We start from the raw sequence: 18716 nt of genomic DNA, 5'->3' as shown, positions 1-18716 counted from the left end.
AATCTCACTATAGAACTGTCTCGGGTTGGGTTAGACCCAACCCAAGACCTGAATCATAAATCAGTCAGCTTGCTATCTATTAACCTAAATTTTCATTAAAAAAAACCTTGAATTCCTAGATTTTTAACTCAATTGTCCTGGTCTAGGTCTTGGTGGATCGGGTCGATCCGCTGAGTCGGTTTTGTCTATAATCAAAAGAAGTAACTAAAAATAAATTAATCCCCATTCCTTAAAAGAGCAATCAACGAAAATCCCATCACCCATTTTGCTCCTTCAATTATTCTTCTCTCTTTATATTACTCACCGAAGCCAAGGAATGGAATTAAAGGCAAAACATGATCATGTCACAAACTCGAAAATGATGCCGGAGGTCCGACCTCTTTTATGCCCTTGCCCTCTTTTTCTCCCCGTCTTTATTTAAAATTGTTTTTTTTAACATGAACTGGCAGCTCAATCTTCTATTTATTTTTTTACAATCTTCTATTCTTTTCCTTCTTATAAGATGCATAATTTAAGGTGTGTGAGAGAGAGAATCATGTTAAATACAAACGGGCTGTCAGGAAAATAGATTTCCTTGCCTGCTCTCTCCTTATTTCTCTCCTTGTAATATGAATTTCCTTTGTAAAAAAAAAATTATTAAAAAGAGAGTTCCAAAGGCACCTACCCTGGCCAGCCTTTAAAGTTTAAATTAAACTATACATTTTCTTCTTGCTATAAGCCAAAAGCCAAAAGAGAGACTCCCATCTCCCTTAACACTCAGATCTCTCTCTCTCTTTCTCTGTCTCTCTCTCCATACTGAAGAACCCAATCGAAGTTTATTCCATATCTTCATCAAAAGAATTGTTCTTGTTCTTTACAATGAGAGATATAGTATCTTGTTTTAGTGAAAACGCCATAGATGTGTCGCATCCTTCATGTTCTAGTTTTTCACACAATGCTTGTATCTCTCCAGGTCTAACCCCGTCTGTCCAAAACGCAGTCTCTTGTTTCTATAAAATCATCCTCTCAACTCAAAAACAACTCCTGGCCACTGTTTCTTGGTCCAAAAACCACACCAATCAAGGCCTTAGCATTAAATTTGGCAATGACCCTTCAACTTCTTTCAAACTCGGCACTCATACCAGGTTCTTTAGAAAGCTGAAAGGCAACAAATTGATTGAATCTGACACTTCAAAGATTGAAGTCTTCTGGGATCTTTCTTCTGCTAAATATGAGTTAGGACCTGAACCTGTTGAAGGGTTTTATGTCCTGGTCATGGTTGATTCAGAAATAGGCCTCGTACTGGGTGATATAGGAGAAGAAACTTTGACCAAGAAGTTCAAAACTAGCAGTACCTCAGTTGCTAAAGTCAGTCTTGTTTCAAGGCAAGAGCATTGTTCAGGCAATACTATTTATGCGACAAAGGCACAGTTTTGTGAAACAGGAATTCAACATGACATTGTGATCAAATGTAGTGGAGAAACTGACGGCTTGAAGCATCCTGTATTATCTGTATATATTGATAAGAAGACGGTGATTCGTGTAAAGAGGCTGCAATGGAATTTTAGAGGCAACCAGACAGTGTTTCTTGATGGATTGCTTGTTGATCTGCTTTGGGATGTCCATGACTGGTTCTTTAATCCTGGTTCCGGCTATGCTGTCTTCATGTTCAGGACAAGAAGTGGAATGGATAGCAGGCTGTGGTTGGAGGAGAAATTGGTGCAGAAAGAGCAAGAAAGGGTCGAATTCTCTTTGTTGATTTATGCCAGTAAGAGCCCTTGAAGAAAATTACTAACTTTATTCATGTTTTTTTTTTCCTTTGATTTTAAGTGCCATTTTTTTCTTGTTTTCCTTTCATCTTGAAAGGCATAGATACTTGAATTCTTGTGATCATATAAGAAATAATTTAGTTGTTCAGAAGCAGAAATCTGAAATTCAGATATAACATTTAATTAGTTGTTGCTTGATTTATATCTCTCCGTTTCTCTTTCTCAGTTTTTTTTTCTAGGCTAGGATGAAATTGAATTTTTTTTACCAAATTATTACTTTGATATCTAAAATTTGAAGGGCTAGTGAGTGGGATTATTTGGCGATGTTCAAATTAGCTAAAAGGGGAAACAAAAGATACCCTAACAAGCTTTTAGGGATTTTGAAGAGTATCAATGAAGGTTTGACAAAAAGGCCAGGGTGAGGAAGATTGTGAAGGATCACAATGAAGATTGCTTTTTTTGGCTTGAAAAGGACAAAATAAAGTTGAATATCATGACATTGATCACTACATTTTTACCAATTATGGATTTTTTTTCCTTTTTGTTTTCTTATAGTTCAAGGAAAACATCTTATGTTTTTGCTAGACAATTTTTCCAAGGTCATTAAAAAATCTCTGTTAGGTGTTTGCCAGCATTTATTTATTTCTTTCTTTCTTTACAACTGGAGGCACAGTGAATTTTAGACTGCCTATTTCCAATCCCTAAATCCCCTTATCCTATCTCATTTTGAAAAAATAAAATAACATAATAAGTGTTTACTTTAGAGAATTTTACCAATTAAATGTGTTAATATTTATCTTTTTCAAATAAATATGTGAACTCTCAAGGTTGTGACAATTCAGTAATTTTAACTGCTGTTGGGACTGTTGTTCCAAAGAATTCCAAGAGGATGTGCATGATTGTCTGACTTCGGAGAACGTCCTCCTTGTTTTTGGCTGACACTTGCAAGCCCCCGGGGCATTGCTCCACCAGAATAGAGGTTGAACCATGTTTTCTCACAATTCAAAACTAGACCGGGAAATTATTACTCTTTTACCTCTCTAGATTTTATGCTCTGGATCAACATTTTTATTATATAGATGTTGAAGCGGTTGAGGCTTTGAAAAATTAAAGCTGGCGCCGTGCAATTAAGCCAAGTATGAACAAGCTTGTGATCTCTAGGCATGAGTCAACTTATTTCAATTTTGATCCAAAAGAGCTTTGGCCCACAAATTCAATTCAAGCTTGTGACACTGTACTTCAATTAATTTCAACCTCCAAACTTGTATTTATTCCAAACAGGTTAGTAGGCGTGTTTACGAAACCTTTTGTTTTTGGATAATTTTAAAAAGTGATTTTAACTTTTTTAAAAAATATTAAATTGATTTTTTATATATAGTTTTAAAGTGTTAATATAATAAGATGAATCATGAAAAGTTTGTGAAGACGAGAATGGTAGCTAGGTTGGAGGCTAGACTTGCTTTGTGAGATTCATCTTCACGTTGCTTCCACTAACTTTCTTGTATTCCCTTGCGAGGCTGATTCTGATTGCAAGTTAGTGTCAGGGAAGGTCCAGGTGTTCTTGAATCTCTCTACGATGTCGTATTTTCTTACTGACAGTAAATGCCACTACTCTTTGATTTAATGAGAGCATCTCAGAGCACAGTACTGTGGTTATCACATCAGGCATGCAAGAATTTGCTCGAGCTCGAGGGCGCTTCCAAGTTCCGAATAGCACGAACTTCCACCGCATTTCGGTGTTTGGATGGAGGAACTGCCACCTTAGCCAAAACTGTCAAGCGGCTGCTGCCAGGAAGAAACGCTGTCAGCGGGTGGATTGCCAATGCCCTGCCTTTTCGTCCCAGTTTTCTTGAAATATCTGGTATTAGCTGAAAAGGGCAAAAACAAATTTCCATGCATTTATATATCAGTTTGAATCGGATTGGGATACTATCATGTTAATATAAGAATTATCGAATTAAAAATTAAAGATGAGATTTAAAACATGATTTATAAAGTTTAAATAAACTTTAACCTTGAGCATGTGTTTATATTCATAAAAATGCTCAAAAATTTTCTAAAATGATATTAATTTAAATGTATATTTGGTAATGTAGTGCAATGTTTTTTTAAAAAATACATCAAAGCAATATGTTTTTTATTTTTAATATTAACATATCAAAACTATAAAGAAAATCTAAACAATATCAATTTGTTATTTTTTAGAAAAATAAAATAAAACTGAAAAGCAGAAGTTTCTTGAAAGGAACTTGAATAGTCTGGAAAGGCTTAGTGATTAGATTGCAAACTTGTAAAGTTTGGGACTGAAATTGGTCTGGTATTTTTTATCGAATTGAAAATAATAATATGGATTGAATTAAAGAAATGAAATATTTGGTAGCCAAGTTTATATGGCTGGGCCACCCGGAGGACCAGGTCCAATTTAATTAAATTCTCCCATGTCCCTTTCTAAATTGATGTGCCCCGTTTAAAGAGTCATCACGAGTCACGACTTAAGAAGAAATCTTTTCAATTTTTGAAGTGGATTCTAATAACAGAAATTTTAAACGTTGTCTAAAAGATTTCAATGCTGCCTAGCTATCTTCCAGCTGTCTCCCAACATGATTATCAGCCATTGGATTGTAATTGTATTTCTAGAATTGTCTTAGGCCCCGTTTGTTTGCAGGAAAGTGAATTTCTTTTGAAAAATGAATTCCGGAAAAAGTGAATTCCTGGAAAGTAAATTCCGGGAAAATATTTTTCAATGTATGGTAGTGTTATGGAAAACATTTTCCAGTGTTTGGTTGTGTTATGGAAAATAAATTGAAAAATAATTTATTAATAAATTAATTTTTTTTTCAAATTTATCTAATATATATAAAATATTTAATCACTTACAATAAAAAAAAATCTAAAATGTATAATGATGAATTTTTTTTTTATTATATTCTATATTCATACATAGCTTATTTTATAAAATATAACTATATATATCATATCATATTATAAAGAAATAAGCTTGTGAAATATTTTTTGCTATTCTATGAAACCATTTATAATTTCATTACGTACGAAATACATCCGACAAAAACTATAGTTTTAATAATATTTTTAGCATGTAATAAAATTGGATAAAATATTAAGGTATAAAATTCACTCTAAACTATTTTTTTAAAAATATTAAAAAAATAACACGCTTAAAAAAAAAAAAAAAAGTCCCCGCAGGCAGTGAACAGTGCACTAAACCTGCACTGTTCACTATTTTTTAGTGAACAGTGTATGCAATACACTGTTCATGTTAATTGCAGTGTTCATTGAACAGTGCAATTAACATGAGCAGTTACAGAAAAAACAAGACAACACAGCACTGGCCCACGTCAGGAAAGTGTTTTCCGAGAATTAAAAGCGGAAAACACTTTCCTTATCTTAAACTTAACATTTTCCTTTGACTGGAATTACATTTCCTTTGACTCACTTTCCATGTATTGCCAAACATGGGAAAGTGAGGAAAATGGTTTCCAGGAAAGTGAATTCTAGAAACAAATAAGGCCTTAACCTTCCTTTTCATTTCTTCTCCAGACACGCATCGTTTCTTTTTCCTGCTCTCCCTGCATTGATAAAATCAGTCCTTCCTGGTTAGATTTTAAATTTATTTTTTAATAATTAAAAATTAAAAAATTTTTAAGTCATTAAATATTTATATAATTATTAATTTTAAAATCCATAAAATTAATTAAATTATATATATATATATATGTGTGTGTGTGTGTGTGTGTGTGTGTGTGTGTGTGTGGATCCGTCACACTACTGCAGTGGGAGACGGAAAACAAGACTTGCAAATGCTAGAAATCTAATAGAAAATGCGGTGAGAATCGCAGACACAGTGGACCGAAAGCATTTCCCAATCACTAATTCAAACTCAATCCGAGGCTTGAAGATCCTTCCTTCTCGCCATTGTTAGAGTTCTGGTAATTGGGTCCTTGGTTAGCTTTATTTACTCAAACTCTCCATGCATGCTATCCAGATACAATGATGTTAGGTCCTCCAGCACAAAACGAGATCCAAGGAAAATCATGTCGTGATGCCCCATCGTTATTGGCCTGACTGTTGTGTCAATTATTAGGCAAGACCTCTATGGTTTTGTTGAAGTAACCTGGGACACCTGCATGTGTAGAGTCATTAAGAGCACGACCTCTGCCATTCTGGCAAGGAAAACTTGAGCAAACAGAGTGCCGGTCAATCCATGGCATGTGTCTAGATTGTTGGTTCCCGCCCTAACTCCTAACCTTGCAACTTAAGACCATACCTGTCTTCGAGAACAATCGACAGGCTTTCCCCCCCTCTTTAGGACCACTATATTTACTAGTTCAGAGGCCATCCACTTCAATTGATAAACTTAGCTGGTTTGCTTCCAAATGAATTAAAAAAATAAAACAATTTAAAATTCTATGAATTCCTGGGTTTATTTTTTATAAATCTTCAATTTGAATCTTACAAATCACAAAACCAATAAAACTTACGTAGTCATTAACTTAAGGGTCTATAATCCACACCCGTATTATTAAAAAAATAAAACAATTTTAAATTATTTTTAATAAAAATAATTGTTACAGATTAAGTTGGTGATTTAAAAATTAAAATCATTTTCTAAATCAATTTCCAAGTTGGTGTTTTTAATTTTAGAGCTATTGAAAATAAATAACTTAATATCATTCATTGACAAGCAAGCAAGCAAGCAATGGTTATAATAGTTTGATGATTTTAAAATGAAAGCTATAAAATCTGAAATTCCTGCTCTCAAATTGTGTTATTCAAAACCAAATGGACCCCTTGATTAGTAGAAAAAAGAAAGAGGAAAGTTTAAATTAAGGGATGGAAAGATCCTCTCATTTTCTCGAATTTGGTCCTTAGTGTTTTTGGCCACCAAATTTGATCCTAAACTAGTTGTCTTCTGCCTACTTGCTGTCTCCATGTTCTTCAATTATATAATCAAATCGCAAACACCGTCGCAAGTCCACTCAGTTTGAATTTTGGAACTTGAGGAATTTGACTCCTCAGCAGAGGCACCTCCACAGAATGCCCAAATAGTGTTTTGTTTTTTTAAGAGAAAAAAACGAAACCTGGGAGTGAATGGGCTTTTTTTTTTTTTTTTTTCGGTTTTTTGTTAGGAGAATGGCTGGCTTGCCAGCCCAGATTAGAGCAATCTTGGGCTTATGGAATGCCTGTTTTTTTTTTTTTTTTGATAAAGACACTGGGCTTATTGGTTAATAGCTAGTGATAGTAAAATGCCCAGGTGTTCTAAATTACTGTGGGAACGAATATTATTTTTTCATTTTTTATATAATTAATTAGTAGGGAATATTATTTTTATAGTTGTATTAAATTGATAATTTTTTATAAATTCTAAAAATCTCTTAATTTATCTTGATTAATTTATGAGATTTTTTTTCTCATTGAAATTTATTTTTAAAATGACTCCAAATAATACAAAAACAACAATAAGATTTAATTTATGTTTAATCATCTTAATACATCATTAAAATCTTCAAAGGGTTTGGAATATTCAAAAAAGAATAATAAAATTTTTGAAATAAAAAAAAAATAGTCATCAAAGGTGTTTATGATTATGGTATATGATGTTTTTAAAAACAACTCTTCATTTAAAAATATACTAAAATATTTTTTTTTCAAATTTTTTTATTTTTTATACTAATACGTTAAAATTATGAAAAAAAAAACCAAAATAAACATTACTTTAATATCTTTTTAAAAACAATTAAATACAGAAGTTATGGCAAAAAAAAAAAAAAAAACTATATTGTGTTCTCTCCGGAGACGGTAGCCACAAATGCGTAAATATTGCAAGAGAAAGAACAATAAACAAATCACAAGACACGTGTTCAAATATGCACAGCCATCCTTCTCTGCATGCCTCCCATCAATGTTATATCATTCTAGATAATTTTTGTAAATGCATCCATGGTTTATTTTATTTTATTATTTTTATTTAATTTTTTTCTATTTTTTTTTAATTTTACCCCTCAATATTTTATTAATCATGATTTTGTTAATATTTTTTATCACAACTTCGAAAAAATAGACCTAGTTGGATTATATATTTTTTATATGTTTTTTATAGTTGAATTTTAGTGATGCTATCTTTCTACATCATAATTTTACATGTCAAGCCACAAGTGTTAACACATTTTTACTTTGAACAATATTTTTTTTCTTTTAATTTACTTCTTGTTATTATTATTTAGCTTTTTTTTTATCATATTATCAAATTAATCAAATTCTAAACTGATTATATTTTTTCTTACATCTTTAAAAACCGTCTCCTGATTTTTTAGGCTGGAACAGTTTCTGCTCCGTTGCTTGTTGAAACAGTTTCTATCTTTCTAGGCTGTCATTATAAAAAGCCTACAATATGCTGCTGCGTTTGCATAAGTCGCGACACAAATTTCAGCATATATTGTGCATTGCATTGCATGCTTGGATAATCCTGCACAGCTCAAAAGTTGTTTCTTTCTGTTGGATGTATTCATTTCAAGTGGTCCTTTCAATATACATATATACATGCGAGCGCGCGTGTGTCAGTACCCTCATGACTTATGTGGTTTGTGTGTCGTTTTATGCACGCGTGCAAGTTTTTTAAAAGTAGATTATTAGTGATTTTTTTTAATATTTACAAGAAATGAGTTACGTGAAAATGTAAAAAAGTCAAACTCTAACGTTACAACATCAAATCATAAAGAAAATCTTGAATTAAAAAAATGTGAACAAGTCTTTTAACAATACTCAATTTAACTTTGTTTTTTTGATAAAGAACCTACAAAACTATTTAAATAAATAGTGACTAAAATGATTTAACTAGTTAAAACTAAATTAAACTAAAAATTCTAAAATCTAATTAGAAAAGTAATAGCTAGGGAAGAACAAAAATAGCAAACAACATCTTCTAAACCTAATTTGAATATATTCTCAATCTCAATTAATTACAGCTAATTGATTATTTATAGAACTAACTATGGAGAGCATGCTAATTAAATTTCATTTGGGTCCAGTATTTAAATTAAAATTTATACTTGTTTTTGTTAAATATCTTGTTTATAACTATTTGGCTGGATCTGCTTGCCGCATTATTTGAATCAATGGAACCTCATCCAAGACCTAGTTATAGCTTATCTGCGTGGTCCAGAACCCTACGACATGGTTTAAAAGCACTCCCGTCGGATATTCACGATCCCGATTGAATTGTTTTTTTTTTTTTATATATATAAAAAAATTATTATCTTTTAACTTTAAATTCTAGTTAAAATAGATATTTACTTAAATAAAAGTTTATTACAGATTTGAGTTTAAGTTTTGATTCAATTAAATGTTATGATTTTTAACCCTTAACTTGTTGTTTCTAACGCGTACTACATTTTTTTTAATATTTTAATTGAAATATAATTTAAAGCTAAAAATTATTTTTCATAAGATATGCGAAACATAACCATAACCAAATAATCTATAAATCGATTTTGAAAAATTTAAGAGCTGTTTCTGAAAATAATACATGAGAAGCAAAATCTAGAATCTCTCAGTGGATAATATTTCTTTACGTGGCTAAATTGTTAAGAATAAATAAATAAAAATTATTTGAAAAATAAATATTTTAGAAACAGTTTTAAAAATAAATATTTTAGAAAAAATCATGAAAATCTAACACCGTCACGAACACGACATCATTAACCAGCTTTCAATGGTCTGGCAGTACTTACAGATAGCATATAAGAGGCCAGGACAAAATGACACTATTTCAAAATATCATCTTCTTTAGCAAGGGAGGTGCTAATGACTCCTGACAAGTTAAGCTGCCATTGATTACGATGCAGCAAGTAATTAATGAAAACAGCTCTCTAACTTCTCTCTTCCAATCTAACATTCTAAGCTGCACCTAAAGCCATTTTTGACACTTGGGGCCAGCTACATGGTCTATTTATTTCTTAATTTAATCAGTTCATTTAGCACTAAGCATGCCTTTAATGTTGATTTGTTACATCATTTGTCATCTCCTCTCCTCTAGTCACTTCCAGATCCCCTTGTCCGTTTCCCCATCTTGAATTATGCAGCCAGGGGAAATGCTATGATTAAGCGCAATTTAAACATGCAAGAGGAAGGATATAGAGAGGCAAGTACTAGATGTTTATTGCAACAGGAATGTGAAAAGAAATCAAGAACTGTGTATACAGTTTTAAGTTCTCTTGCATCAACAATGGAAGAAGAAAACCAACACTACAAAGAAAGAAAGTACAGATAAGAGGACATTGCCAACAGGCTTAGTTGATCCTGCCATAGAAATGACCTTGTCTTCTGCAAAATCAGAAACCAATGTTAAAAACTGGATGGACAAGAAAACCAACCAAAATACCAAACATTCAAAGAGATCACAGATGAGGATATATGCTTACTACAATCTTGAGGGTGGCATAAGCACTTCAGCCCAACGCCACAATTTCCATTAGATTTTTGGCACTCATTACAGATATCTGGCACATGATCAGGAATGTCAAATGATATCCTCGTACCTAATTCATATCCCTTGTAGTCTTCATCATCTAGAGACCTTCTATAAACCCGGCTGTAATGGGAACAATTCAAATCTTTTGGATGAAAAGCCTTATCAAGATTTTCAAGATCATCGACAAGTGAACAGGAATAAGGGGCTTCAAGTTTTTGCCTTTGAGTTTTAGCAGAAGCTACACATGGATTCAAGTGACTGCAGTTAAGCATAGATGATGGCATGGGTGAGTTCCTATTTAAGCAGTTGAAGAGAAGAAGTGAGTTGGGCTGTGGAGGAGTAGGAAAACCAGCAGATAGAAGTGAAGGAGAGATATAGTGCCTTGAAGAAGAACAAGAAGAGTGAGAAATGGTAAGTGTTTTGCTTGCATAATTAATGGAAGAGACTGGAAAAAGACCCATAGAGGTTCTAAAGTACAATTTCTGAGATCTGCATAGGATCATGCGGTTTAACGGGGATTTAGCAGTCGAATTTGGACTCCAAAAAGGAGTTTGAATTTGGATTTTTCCACAAAAGCTTGTGGAAGCTGTATGCTGGCACAGGGAAGAAGTGAAGAAGAAATTGATCAGGGTGAGAAGAAGAGGATAGAAAAAGTTGAGTTTCTTAGATGTATGCATTTCCTTTCCTTTTTCTAAGCTTGTTGATCTTTGAAATGGTGAACAGGTGAAGAAAAATTCCAAGGCTCCTGTCCTTGATGAATAGATGAAAGTAGATGAAGAAGAATCTGCTCCTATTCATCAAGTATAAAAAACCACGAGCAAAGAGAATCTACTTTTATCCTTGCAATGTATCTTATCTTCTGTCTAGTCTTTTTTTTTTTTAATCCCTAGGTAGCAACTGGCATGGCACCTTTGAAAACCGAAATGGAAGAACATTCATTCACATTATGTTTCCCATAGGTTCAATATTTTTTCTTTTCCTTTTTCTTCCCCTTTTTTGTAGAATTTGAAATCTCACAGGGACCCTTTTCTACTTTCTGCAACCCTCTTTTTTCCAGTGTGATGTCGCTTTTAAGATTCTGTTCGACTCTTTGCTCTTGCTCTTCTAGTAGCTGATGGTATGTGAATATGTGACTAATGGGGCATTAGCCCACTTGCTGGTTAGCTGATCTCACTGTGCTCGTGCATTTTCTCACACACAGCTGATTATGAGCCAATACAAGTTGAGAGTAAATTAAGGCAGAACAGTGAAGCAGTCATGGAACAATTTACTCCACCGTTTATTTACTATTTGTTTACCTTTTGAACTGGGGATCGAGGAGCCGGATAGGCAGACAAGGGTTGCTTTCTGCTAACATGAGCGATGGGATCATGATTAAGAATCCAATGTTTTATGGATCATTGATTACATTAGATAAAGGTTTTGTAACAAAGTCAAGAGAGTAGCTCAATCACCTTTTGACTAACAAGCATAAGGTTCAAAAGTATAGATTTCACAGCAGGGCAATCTGTCTGTTCATCAGAAAGATGATAAAAAAGCAAAATGATCATAAAACATTTCCATATTACAGAGGTTGAAGATCCATAGGGCGAGCTAGTAGAGGAAATAGCTAGCCACTAACAATTATACAAAGCAACCACATAATGATTTCAAACTTTATAAAACACATGCAAGCACCATTTTTTTTTTTTTTTTTTGCCTTCTATTATCATGAGATGTTCTAGATCACACCGCTGGCTTAACACAAACAGATGGGAAACAAAGCACCACAATTTTCTCAATAGCTGCTGAAAATGTAGCAGAATATTCAACATGGTTAGGATGGCTCTGAAATGCAGCGTAGTCTTCCTTCTTGTCAAACGTCATGGAGAAGGAATGAGTAAAACCTTGTGTAAGCATCTCTGGGCCTTCAGAATCCTGCCCCCTGTCAAAACCAAGATGCAACATGGTAGTGCTTGAATTGACTTGTAAGTTACAGAAGCAAAGGGCTCGATAAAATAATAAAGACTTACCATTCAAAGGACTTGACAAGATCAACCTCTGAAACCAGCTTCTCCATCCCCTTTACAATATCCTCGACCACAGCACCTTCCTTGAACTTAACAACCACCAAGTGCTTGATCTCTCCCATGGCTCCTGCACCCATATATGAACACCAAATGTGTTAACCAAAACCTGGTATATATACACACAAATAGTATTCACGTGTCAACTTCCACAGTCTTGTCTGTCCACTGTTACACCCCATGACACATTTCACCACTAGGGTTAGCAAATCTTCACCATCTCTTGGACAGCAAATGCAGCTTGAAATCTGGAAAAGTACAATAAATTAAATGCATTGCATGGCCTATTGACCCACTAGTCAGTAATTTCTTTGCTCCAACTCTCAGCAAAATTGTCCAGTCTCCGTTGTCTTAACCTTTTTGCTTTTGCACATGAATGGGGTCCTTGATGGTTTAGTGCCATGTATTATTTCTTGAAATTTGAAATTTCCAGTGTGATCTTAGTTTTTTTTTTCCATGGACATGATCATCACATATGACAGGCCTTTTGTTCTCTTTCTTTTTGATGTGTGTGGAATAATTCTTGAGGGAGAGCACTTTTGTTTTAGCACTACTCCTGTCTGAAACTCAAGCATACAATTGTTTCTGCTGAACTTTTCTCCATGTCCTTCCCATGTGCTCCTTCCTTGGTCGTCATAGATGGATGCCATATCCCTACTTATCTTTAAGGAATCTTTATTCAGGCCTTTCACAGAAAGGGGAAGTTGTAAGGTTACTATCATTAAGATCATTTCATGATTTTGGACATTTTAGTTTACAGGCACCTTCCAAAAGCATGTTAACCATTGCCGCACAATTTATAACTAGTCTGATTTCGTTTAAAATTTGGAGAAGCTTCAATTTAGTCCCTGATATTCTATTACTCCTTTATCATTTGAATCCTAAACCTTTTGATTATTTTCATAAAAAAATCTACCAAGATCTTCTCCAAAACATAACCGATATAAGATAATGTTATCTCTCTATACATCCAAGACGTTCAAACTTAAAATAAGCTTTAATATGTATTGAGGGAAAGTTATATCTATAACACTGGCAAAAGAGAACTTTCAAGGGGAAATGGCTCCACATGTATTATATTTTAAGAGTTATATAGATCTGTTCTTATATGTTATCTAACCCGTCATCCTGTCATGTTTTCACCGTCAAAACTAACAAAAACACATCACCTGACATGTGTATATATATATAATCAAGTTCTAATTTTACATATCCAGGATAACCTTCACTAAGAGACAGAGATAAGAGAAGAGGATTTGAGATCTAGTTAGGGTTCGATACACTGAAATTCAATATAAAATTATATTCCATCCAAATAATATGGTTTTTTCATGTAACAATTGTTGCAGTGTGCTGATTGTGTTTGGGATGAAATTGATAAAACTAAAAGGTTTATAACTCAGTTGATAATGGAATAATATGTCAATGGCTAAATCATGGTTTCCTTTAAAAATCTGTCCCTGGCATTTGGCGAATATGTGACACTGTCAATTCAAAAGGATTTGTTTAGATTCTCAGTTTAGCAATGATCTACAAGCTTTTCATTTTTTTTTTTTGGCTGACATATTGGCATCTATGCTTTAGAGAAATATTAGCATATCCACACAAGAGATAGAGTGGTCTTGACGTGTTGATTCAAATCTGAACATTGATGGGTAGTTTTCTTACTTTTTGGTTGGAGTTGCCGGTTAAACCACAGACAGTGGACACTCCGAACTAGTAATCTTCTTTAATTATTGAGTAAGCATGCCCACATGACTCCATCAAGATCTTGACCACCTCTGTTTACAATGTCATTAGCTAGCTTAATAGCCAATATAGAAATCAAGAGAGAAAAAGTAAATCAGGTTTAACTGAAAGTTCCTCGTAGATTTGGCTTCAAATTGACAGAAAATGCTGGGCATTACCCCCCGTCATTTCTAGCTTAATCTGGTAAGTTGATCGTGATTAATTACTGTCATCACCTTTTTGTCCTGAATTATTTGACATCATCTTAGCAACAAGCTCAGTAGTTTCTGGTTAATTAAGTGATCAAATCCTGAACAGGGTGGTGAACTCCTTAGTTAATCTTGAACACCTTACTGTTAAACTCAAATTAACGAGGCCATGGCATGGCTTAGAAGTGATGCAGTAGAAAAATTGTCTGCAAAATAATTCTGCTGTGAAATACTCCATGGAGGGCCTCTGATGACATGAAGATACAAAAAAAAATTAAATCATGTACCAAAATTCGTGGGACCAAAAAACAGTTTGATCGATGACTATACAATAGATTGAGGAAGCTCATCACCTTGTCACTGGTTCAATTGATGGGTTATTGGCCGGCTAGATTTTCTTTGTTCGGTTCTGAAAGGATGCTTGATGGGTTATAATTTTTGTAACAAAACTATGCTCGCACGTACGTAGGGATTAATCAAAAATTAAAGTTGTTGGTAATTTCATAATTTCTTCTTATCCTTCATATTGTATCTAAATCAATTATAGTTTAAAAAACTTGGTGCAGCTGGTTGACGCAGAAAACTTACAATTCATTACATGAGATGGGTTTGTTTCAAGCTAAATAAAAAAAGGAAATGAACGATGAATCTCGGTTGACCGAACTCCGGTCTAAACCAAACTATGTTAATTTCAAGGTTTTTAAAAAAAATAAAGATTTAATAATCCAATGATTTTTTTTTAAATAACCCTAAGATTAGCTGTAACAAATAAAAAACCAATGCTGCAGTTAAAAAAATCCACACACAGGAGATATTAGAGTATGTGTCTTTGAGTGTGGTTATGATTATTTTTTAAAATAATTTTTATTTAAAAATGTATTAAAATAATATATTTTTTATTTTTTTAAAATTATTTTTGACATTAGCGCATTAAAATAATCTAAAAATATATAAAAAATTAATTTAAAAAAAATAAAAAAAAAATCAATTTTAATATTTTTAAAATATAAAAATAAACACAAATTTACTTGTATTTTGATCATAACTATCAATTATTTACTCTGGAGGAGATGGCATCTATTTTTTTTGTCTTTTCCGATTCTAGGTTTATGAATTCACCCTGTTGCTTATTTTACCCTACCGACAGAAAGAGCAAATCCTTCGTGCAGGGAATAATTGTTGAGTACACGTCTTCTTGTTTGTACGTCCCAAACGTTAACAAGAGTTGTTGGTATTTAGTCAAGGTTAAAAAATAAGGCTCCACATCCTATCGAGTGCGGTTGCCTGCTGCTCCATTTAGGACTGGGACAGTAGGTTTTAGGACACGGACTTAAGGACAACTTGAATAAGGACACTCTTGAAGCCCTCGTACGTTTGGGTCCTAAAAGAACAGGCAAATGTGCCCAGAAAAATGCAGTTTTGGTGTCCCCTTCCTTCCGGGTTATTTTAATACATAAAGTCAATATAAAAAATATATGTTTTATTCTTCTAAATCTTTAATTCAAATCTTAGGATAGCATCCGGGTTATTTTAATACACTAAGTCGATATAAATGATGTGTCATAGAATTATTTTTTAAAAAATTAATTTTAACTGCTCTGACAATACTTTTCATCATCGAATAAAAAAAACAAAAACATAGTTAGCCGACGTCAAAATAAATTTGTTTATTTCCCTTCAATTAATTGAACCTTGGACGGGCTCCAATACTGTTGCTTGGACTCTGTGATCTGTGTTTTCAGGCCCTCTGCTTGGATTTACGATAAAAATAAAAAAAATTCTAGCACCGGCCCAGATGTCATGCGACATCGTTCTGGCGTATTTGTCCAGGCAAGTAAATTCCTTCTTCCTCCCAGTTTTTAACCACTGCACCAAACTTCACGCACATTCAAAAATATTCGACATATTGTGTTTGGTCTCTGAGAAATTGAAGGAAAAATCAAAACCATAGATTTCTAGAATATTTTTATTTTTTTTTGGCTTCTTTTCCAATGTAATTTATTTATTTAGATGTCGGTGTAAATGGACTGACATTCTACAATTTGCGAAGGTAATAAATTATATGACTAACTATAATATCAACCTTAGATAGATGCATAATCAATTGGAATTTGCATCTTCTGCTTTCACCTCTCTCCTTCATGTGTCACGTATGAAATGCAGTATGAGTAACAATTTAAAATAAAAATCAGGAACACAACCCAATTTATCTGTTTGAGGTGTAGTAAAATTACTTTTTAAAATGTTTTTTGTTTTAAAATATATTAAAATAATAAAAATATATTAAAAACACACATAAAAACAATATAAAAATTAATTTCAAACAACAATTAATTAAAAAATTCTCTAAATCACAATCTAACTGCAATCCAGACACTGCCCCTATCATGTTTCTTTTTAACTCGGCTTCCCTGTAGTATATTTTGTAGATTCTTGCTCATTTCGAAGTTTGAACTTCAATATAGAGTATACTTCAAATGTAATTATTTTCTGATTACAGAAGAAGACAATTATAGCTGCTTAGGAAAATTCCCTGATATGTTTTGGGCTCTGAGTCGTGTGAGTTTCTCGGCCATGTTGACTTGGACCTCATTATTTCATGACTACCTTGGGCCATCGATTGGGTCCTTACGGAACAACATTTATATGATTAGTAGACCAAAAAAAGAAAAACAAAGGCTTTCGGCCCATTAATAAGTCAGACCCAATTGAATACCAAATCCACACATTTCAATTCACACCCGAGAGGATTCTGGAATTTACGAGAAAGTTCGTCAATCTTCTAATTTTTATCTGATGTTTTTGGTTGCCCTCGAGAATCTTTCTTCATCGGCGTACAACTTCGATCGTCCAGAACAAACCAGATGCCTCCTTTACTTCTTATAAATACCCGACTTGTTCTGTAACTGTCTCTCTCACGTAAAAATCAAGAACTAGAAGAAGCAATCAAAATATTAGCAGCAACCCAGCAGATATTGATTCTCTGAAAAAGAAGATGGCAATGGTTCCAAGCTTCTTTAATAATCGACGAGGCGGTATCGTTTTGGACCCATTCTCTGCTTTCGACACTTGGAATCCACTCGAGGACTTCCCTTTCACTTCCTCTAATTCCCTCATCTCTCGTGAAAATTCAGCTTTTGTTAACACCCGCATTGATTGGAAAGAGACCCCAGAAGCCCATGTCTTCAAGGCAGATCTTCCAGGGCTTAAGAAGGAGGAGGTGAAGGTTGAGATTGAAGATGGCAGAGTCCTCCAGATTAGCGGAGAGAGGAGCGTGGAGAAGGAAGACAAGAACGACACATGGCATCGTGCGGAGCGTAGTAGTGGCAAGTTCTCGAGGAGGTTTAGGTTGCCTGAGAATGCCAAGATGGATCAGGTTAAGGCTTCAATGGAGAATGGGGTTCTTACTGTCACCGTGCCTAAAGAGGAAGTCAAGAAACCTGAAGTCAAGGCAATTGAAATCTTTGGTTGAAGGAGACAGATGCCTATTGGATACCTATTGGTTAATATCCCCTGTTTGTAAGAATTATGGTTCTTTTGTGTGTTTGTTTTTCTCAAGTAGTTGGAAGTTCTGGTCTCCCTGTTAACATGCACAAAAGTGTTCAATGTATTACATAACACAACAATTTTGCTAATAAAATTTTTCATCCCGATGTGTTTCTTTCTTTTCTTTTTCATGTTCACTCTTTCACTTCCGTGAAGCATATTTGTTAACCCAATCCGGTCTACCAGCTTAATCCTACAAATTTAAGACTCGAAACTCTAGCTTAATTGAATTTTTAATTGATTTAGTTTAGGTATTGATATGGTACAATTCATGATTTTAGTGATTTGATTCAAATTCGAACGAGGCCTTTTCCTGGATTAATTCTCGGACAGATTTGACAATTTTCCTCTTTGAAATGTCTATTTTTGTTTTTATGATGTAAAATTGGTAATTCAAAACAAAAATGGAATATATTTCGAACGGATATATTCAACATAACGGGACCAAGTTCGAAGCCAATCAACAAAACTACAGATTTGTTTTTATTGCTTGTACAAAGTAAAACTAACAGACGCTTCATCACACTCACAATTTGCATTCAGGTTGACGCCCATCAGAAAATATTGAATTAATGCAGATTTTACCAGTTAACAATGGAGAGCCTGCTCCCCCCTGCGTGCCACCATTTCCGTCTCCCCCTCCTCTTAAATCTGGAGTTTTCACCTTGAAGAACGCAGACGGTAGTGAGAAGTTTTTTTTCTTGACGTTTTCAAGTTATTCTTACAAATTTGTGATCACATCCACTAGAAAATTTATATCTCAACCCATGCGATGTCATTGTTAATCATGGAAAATCCTCTTCTAGGTTTCCACTACCAACTCATCGGGATGGTAGAGATAAATGACATACCCAATATTTTCATGGTTATTTAATTCCTTGACCAGAAGGTTTACGTCTTGTAAATGGGAGCTTACGGAAATGAAAGACCA

The 18716-nt window shown here is 33.7% G+C and overlaps 3 protein-coding genes across 3 annotated transcripts; 2 read left to right on the top strand and 1 right to left on the bottom strand.

Moving 5' to 3' along the window:
• Positions 1-613: 613 nt before the first annotated feature.
• LOC118045508 (uncharacterized) lies at positions 614-1950 on the top strand. Its single transcript, XM_035054167.2, has one exon. It carries the CDS (start codon positions 859-861, stop codon positions 1759-1761), a length of 903 nt encoding a protein of 300 aa, XP_034910058.1. The 5' UTR covers positions 614-858; the 3' UTR covers positions 1762-1950.
• A 9813-nt stretch (positions 1951-11763) lies between these two features.
• Positions 11764-12408, bottom strand: LOC118045507 (stress-response A/B barrel domain-containing protein At5g22580). Its single transcript, XM_035054166.2, has 2 exons — positions 12249-12408; positions 11764-12160 (listed from the first exon to the last, which is right to left on the bottom strand). Exons 1-2 carry the CDS (start codon positions 12380-12382, stop codon positions 11962-11964), a joined length of 333 nt encoding a protein of 110 aa, XP_034910057.1. The 5' UTR covers positions 12383-12408; the 3' UTR covers positions 11764-11961.
• Positions 12409-17019: 4611 nt separating this feature from the next.
• LOC118045505 (18.1 kDa class I heat shock protein) lies at positions 17020-17909 on the top strand. Its single transcript, XM_035054164.2, has one exon. It carries the CDS (start codon positions 17235-17237, stop codon positions 17709-17711), a length of 477 nt encoding a protein of 158 aa, XP_034910055.1. The 5' UTR covers positions 17020-17234; the 3' UTR covers positions 17712-17909.
• The last annotated feature ends 807 nt before the right edge of the window (positions 17910-18716 follow it).

Source organism: Populus alba, chromosome 9 (genome assembly GCF_005239225.2).
Source record: "Populus alba chromosome 9, ASM523922v2, whole genome shotgun sequence".
Classification (NCBI taxonomy): Eukaryota; Viridiplantae; Streptophyta; class Magnoliopsida; order Malpighiales; family Salicaceae; genus Populus; species Populus alba.
Note: the sequence above shows the minus strand (reverse complement) of the source record. Positions and strands in the feature narration are given on the sequence as shown.

What these genes read in the sequence shown, in the direction of transcription:
- LOC118045508 (XM_035054167.2), top strand. Translation starts at nt 859, where the DNA reads ATGAGAGATATAGTATCTTGTTTTAGTGAAAACGCCATAGATGTGTCG.
- LOC118045507 (XM_035054166.2), bottom strand. Translation starts at nt 12,382, where the DNA reads ATGGGTGCAGGAGCCATGGGAGAGATCAAGCACTTGGTGGTTGTTAAG. An exon ending in CTTGTCAAGTCCTTTGAATG is followed by an intron (nt 12,161 to 12,248) that starts GTAAGTCTTTAT and finishes TGGTTTTGACAG; the next exon opens with GGGGCAGGATTCTGAAGGCC.
- LOC118045505 (XM_035054164.2), top strand. Translation starts at nt 17,235, where the DNA reads ATGGCAATGGTTCCAAGCTTCTTTAATAATCGACGAGGCGGTATCGTT.